The sequence below is a fragment of the Triticum aestivum genome, chromosome 7D, assembly GCF_018294505.1.
Source record: "Triticum aestivum cultivar Chinese Spring chromosome 7D, IWGSC CS RefSeq v2.1, whole genome shotgun sequence".
Taxonomy (NCBI): domain Eukaryota; kingdom Viridiplantae; phylum Streptophyta; class Magnoliopsida; order Poales; family Poaceae; genus Triticum; species Triticum aestivum.
The window spans coordinates 502928951-502934950 of record NC_057814.1 but is presented as its reverse complement, the minus strand read 5'-3'; the positions used below and the strand labels follow the sequence as shown (position 1 = coordinate 502934950).

Genomic DNA, 6000 nt, shown 5'->3' with positions numbered 1-6000 from the left:
GGGGAGATGTCGGAGTGGGTGAAGTGGTGCTCCTCCTCCTCGAAGGCGTCGGAGAAGGAGAGGTAGGAGGGCTCCCCGAGCGACCCCGGGCCGTCCTCGTCGATGCCGAGGAAGAACTCGTCGGCGAGCCCCGCCATGGCGGCGGCGGCGGCGTTGGAGGAGGGGAACGGGAGGGGGGGAATTGGGGCGGGGTCGGGTGGGGTGGGGTGGTCCGGCTCGGGACGCGTCGTGTGGAGGCGTGGCGTCTCCGTCTCTGGTTGGTGGGCAGCTGGGCCGGGCCACTCACCCACTCCGTCCGTCCGGCCTCACGCCGTCACCCCCATCGGCTAATGCGCCTCCGCCTTCGTCCTAATACGTTTTTACGTTGACAATACGTAGCCATACTGTTTGGTCGTCTTTTAGCAGAGAACACGTGTTGTACTAAACAAAGACGCTGCTGGTTCAGCTGGCACTGTCACGGTCGTTGCCACCGGAAATGCGGGGCTCCGACCACCCCGCCGGCCGGCCGCGCAACGCCTCCGCCGTCTTCCACCCGCCGTTTCCACCGGCAGGAGGAAGCCCGCACGCCAAACACGAGCGACCAGCACGGGCAAAACCTCCCCCAAATCCACCACCTCGCCGGCCCACCTGCAAGATTCCGAGGAGCGCGAGACAGGGACGGGATCCCGAATCGGATTTATTATTTCCGCCGACGTCGACGGGATCCATCCACTCGTGGGCGGGCGAGCGAGCGAGGGGACCTGTAGCGGGTGACAGCGAGAGGTTTGGACTGGTTCATTGATTGATTGGCCTTAACTGGAGGCAGCTCCGCGTCTCCTCGTTATAAAACGAGGCGGGTGCTGGAGCCTGGTGGCAGAGAGAGAGAGAGAGAGAGAGAGAGGCGGCCCTCCCTCCGCAGACCACAGTCCACAAGTTCTTCTCTGCTTTTGTCTGGCTCTGGTCGCGTCTGCTCTTCTGGCTTTCGGATCCCGGAGAGACTTCTGCTGGAAAGGTAACGCTCTTTTCTCCCTTTTTCCTTTGCCGTGAGTTCTTGGTCAGGATTCTTGCTTGCTATGGAGAAAGCTGCATCTGTTCTTGTTGTGGATTTGTGATGATAATGGGTTCTGTGGGAGTGAGTTGCAGTGGAAAATGGGATGTTGCCTTTAGGACAGTTGCTGGATGTATGTGCTAGTTGAGCATGGACTGCATTTCTTTGATTATGAAGATGGAATAATCGAATCTTGTGTATGAAAGTCGGGCCGGATTGTGTTGGAGAAAAATAAAAAGCTTCAGTTGACTTTGTTGTGCTTGGGTCATATAGTTTGGATATCATTTCTCCATGTGATTTGCCTCATCTGCAGGATACCATTAGATTGAACTTTATACTGTTATTACTTACTCCCTCCGTCCGGAAATACTTGTCCTAGAAATGGTTGTATCTAGACTTATTTTAGTTATAGATACATTCATGTTATCCATTTCTAGGACAAGTATTTCCGGAGGAGGGAGTATTAGTGAATCCTGGTCATTTAATTCATCATCTAGCCCTTTGGTTCCGTAATTGTTTGTTGCTATAGGATGCTTTGATGTGTATACTCTGAACTACTATGACTTTTGTCTTCTGAATGCTAGCTATCAAAATTGTCTTCTTTCGGAATTTGCATTAAACAAGGCATCCTTCATTTATTTGAAGATTAAATTAAATACACAAGAGATGGAGATCAAATCAAGTGTGTCTAAATTTCATAACAAACTGGATCTCATCATAAGAAGTATCGAGAGAAAACACAAAGCTACTGGTTTTCGTCAAATCAAATAGTCTATTGAGCTATATCGTTGACTCGAATCCTTTCCTTTCAGGAGAGTGAAATAGAAAATGGGTGTCGGGAATGGATCAGCAGACGTGAACCAGCAGACGGCGCGCAATGAAATACGAGATGAGACCGCGCCGCTTCTTCCGGTCAAGGTGGAGGAGGAGGGATTCCATGAGTTTAATGGAGCTTCATTCTCCGGGGCAGTTTTCAATCTCTCGACCACCATCGTTGGTGCTGGAATCATGGCCTTGCCAGCAAGCATCAAGATGCTGGGCCTCATCCCTGGCCTTCTGATGATCATCTTTGTGGCACTGCTCACAGAGGCATCCATTGACATGCTTATCAGGTGCAGCCACCAAGGAAAGATCACGTCATATGGGTGGCTGATGGGTGAGGCATATGGACAATGGGGGAGGATTGCGCTGCAGGCCTCTGTGGTTATAAACAACATCGGCGTGATGATTGTTTACATGATTATCATTGGTATTTCATCTAAGCTCAATACTTCTCCTTCTTGTTCTCTGTGTTACTTTCGAACATTTTGTGATGTAGCTTAAATTCACCATGTGGGACTTGTTATGGATAATCCAGTGCTCCACTACAGTATCTTTTAATCCTTCTATTCCAGTGATGGCACACTTCAGGGCCTATGTTTGGAGACGACTCACGAATAATTCCAAGATGTTCTTGATTTTTTTTACTGAGAGCATGTGTTTATTGCTTAGCTGGTTGACTTGGGTTTCTTCAGCACATTACTTTCTAGACAATTCTCATCCATGAGCTCCTGATAAGTACTATCAAATGGCAAATGGAAACCCTAGCTCCCCCTCTGAAGAAATAATTCGTCATTTTGAGTAATTTAGTAAAAACATAAGAGACCAGTTCGAACTTGAGCTGGTTAGAAGTCATCTTCTTATCTTCAAGTAACATCTTGTACCTTAATAATTAAAATGAACAGTTCTATTTGCATGAACTGTGATTGACGGTGGTTATTGAACTTTTGATAGGTGATGTATTATCTGGAACGTCGTCAGGCGGTATTCATCATCGTGGCATATTGGAGGGCTGGTTTGGAGCACATTTGTGGAATTCTCGCGCCATTGTTCTTCTTGTGACAACTCTTTTCGTGTTTGCTCCATTGGTGAGCTTTAAACGATTGGGTACGTGTTCATCTGTGCAAACTATGAAATAACTACTTTTCACCATGGTTGCTGCATGATATTAATCTTAAATCTTGTCGTTTCCTATAGATTCACTGAGCTACACATCTGCCCTATCAGTTGCTCTCGCTGTGGTTTTTGTTGTTATTACTGCTGGGATTGCCATAATCAAAGTCATCAATGGAACTGTAGCAATGCCCAAGCTTTTCCCAGAAATAGATGATCTTAGTTCTGTCTGGAAGCTTTTTACGGCTGTCCCTGTCCTTGTCACTGCATATATCTGCCACTATAATGGTATGCAATTTCAGTGCCCAGCTATTCTTGCCATTGTTCAGTTATGTTGGTTCTAAATGAAAGTTTTTCATGATTCTACAGTTCACAGCATTGACAATGAGCTTGAGGATAAAACACAAACTAAACCAATTGTGCGAACATCACTGGCCCTTTGCTCCAGTGTTTACATTGCCACAAGTTTCTTTGCTTATCTTCTCTTTGGAGATGGTACACTGGATGATGTGCTCGCCAACTTCGATTCAAATCTTGGCATTCCTTTCAGCTCTGTCTTCAATGACGTAGTCAGAGTGAGCTATGCTGCGCACGTCATGCTTGTCTTCCCCATCGTCTTCTTTGCCCTTAGGCTCAACTTGGATGGGCTACTCTTTCCCACGTCGAGGCACATTTCTTATGACAATAAGAGATTTACAATCATAACCATCTCACTCCTCGTGGTTATTTATACTGCTGCCATCTTCATACCAAGCATTTGGGATGCATTCCAGTTTACTGGTGCCACAGCTGCCGTTTTGATTGGTTTTATCTTTCCTGCCATGGTCATATTAAGGTACCTAAATAATGCTTCTGATTGGTTATATATTCCCTATTTGCTAAGCACTCCTGTATTAACACATAAACTCGTTTTTTTTCCAAGGGATCCTTATGGAATCGCAACCAAGCGTGACAAGATATTGGCTGTAACCATGATCGTGCTTGCTGTTGTCTCAAACTCTGTTGCCCTATACAGTGATGCGATGAACATCTTCCGTAGGAAAGAGGTAGCCTGAAATTCAGGCTTCAAAGTTCAAAGGAAGGGTGTCACTGATGCAGGAAGCGCAGTTTCATATTACAAAATTCAGTGGCTTTGAAGGAAGATGGTTTGCTGGGATGCTGTGAAGAAAGATGATTTCTTTGGTCAGCAACTCAGCATTGAGACCTGACACATGGAAGAATTGGATGGTTGAAATTGTCAGGTCTTGTGTACATGAGCTGGCTCAACGTCGAATTGAGCCACTTGCAATATATGTATGTTCTTTTGTTGGCGCGAATATATATGTGCCCACCCCAGACAGAAAAGAAAGCATTGCTGCAAAAAGCTTGCTCTACAATAATGTACAGTGTTCCTAGTATTTAAGTGAGTTAAATATGTTTTATTTGAACCTAAACTTGAGGTTCCGAATAAAAATAAAGTGGCCATTGTTACCATCCTTCACTTCTGAAACAAGCTGTAGATTCGATACATGCTACAACAACGCAATTTTTTGCATGAACTGTTGAACTATGTTCCACTAGTCTCCAGATGATGGTACCCGTCTACATCCTAGTCGTACAGAAAAAAAAATGCACTAAAGATCAAATGTAGCATCATTGTCTTTGATGTTTTTAGTATGGGAAGTGAAATTCAGAAAGGCCACCTCTTTGTACAGGTGGCCTACAAGCATGTCCCTGTACACAGATTTGTCTTCCAACTGCATCATTCTATATTGTCAATGGGTGCTGGAAGTAGAACTAAAAAGAGCTAGAAAAAAGAGATTCATCACATCAGTGGTTTTTGCCTTCTGCGTTGACCAAGGGGCACCTAGCTCCTGAGCTGAATCTCTCTGCATCTTGAAAGGTCAGACGCCCAGCATTCAAGAAAGCCAACTGGACACTCCAGGCCCAGGTATGCTCCAAACAGACTGCTAGGGTGAGGTCCCCATGAAAGAAACATTTTTCTTAATTTTTCTGTGAGTGTTTTTCTTTTGTCAGGATTCTTAGTATCCAGGTCAGCCAATGAGTACAATGACAAAATCCTGGAATCACTAATTGCGATAGGCTTATCGTTCAGTCATTAACAAGTTGTGCCTGGGTAGCAAATTAGTACCAGGGCTCTTATATAGAAACCTAATGTATGATTGAGGGGTTCCTAGGTTATGACTAATTCACTGAGGTGTCAAGAGGAGAGTTTTTAATGGGCCAGTCGGACAAAAAAGAGGAGAGTTTTAATGGGAGGAAATTCTTCGCATGACGACGACTCAATCATAGTATGGATGTAGTAAATTTATTTATTGCACATGGCGGGTTTAGAGCCACAAGTTCAGGCTGTCAGAGATCAAGTCACCGAATCAGGCTGTCAATGATGTTTACTTTAATAGTGATATTTTGTTCTGTACTTGACAAGCTCTTGTGAATTGTTTTTTTTTCTGAAAGTGTTTTGTCAGCATTCTTAGCATCCTAGTCAGCCAATGAATACAATGACAAAACCCTGAAAACACTAACTGCGATAGGCTTATCTTTCAGTCATTACAACTTTACAAGCTGTGCCCAAGTAGCAAATTGGTAGTAGGAAACTCCTAGAAAACCAATGCATGATTGATGTGCTCCTAGTTTATGACTAATACACTGACCTATCAAGATGAGAGTTTGAATGGGAGGAAATTCTTTGCATGACGATGATTCAATCATAGTACGGATACGACAAATTTATCGCAGATGGCAGGTTTAGAGCCACAAGTTCAGGCTGTTAGACCGGGGTTATCCAGAGATAAAGTCACCGAGGGATCAGGCTGTCAATGATGTTTACTATAATAGTGATCTTTTGTAATGTACTTGACAAGCTCATTTTGAATTGTTTAAGAGCTTCTCCACACCAATCTACAACACTTACTTTTTTAGGTATACAACACTTAGGTGGCCTTTGTCTGAGCTACAGCTAGTGATTCTCAGACTCTAGGCCTCACAAAATCAGAATCCAAAATAAACTCCCAGATTCTTACCTTAGCTGGCTAGAATCG

At 44.5% G+C, this 6000-nt stretch overlaps 1 protein-coding gene across 1 annotated transcript; it reads left to right on the top strand.

Moving 5' to 3' along the window:
• Window positions 1-858: 858 nt before the first annotated feature.
• LOC123169510 (amino acid transporter AVT6A) lies at window positions 859-4439 on the top strand (the record flags this gene model as incomplete). The annotated part of the gene is given in 6 exon segments (XM_044587383.1): window positions 859-991; window positions 1840-2276; window positions 2801-2953; window positions 3044-3247; window positions 3329-3794; window positions 3882-4439. Coding segments are annotated over 5 exon segments (1377 nt in total). The 3' UTR covers window positions 4015-4439.
• Between the last annotated feature and the right edge of the window lie 1561 nt (window positions 4440-6000).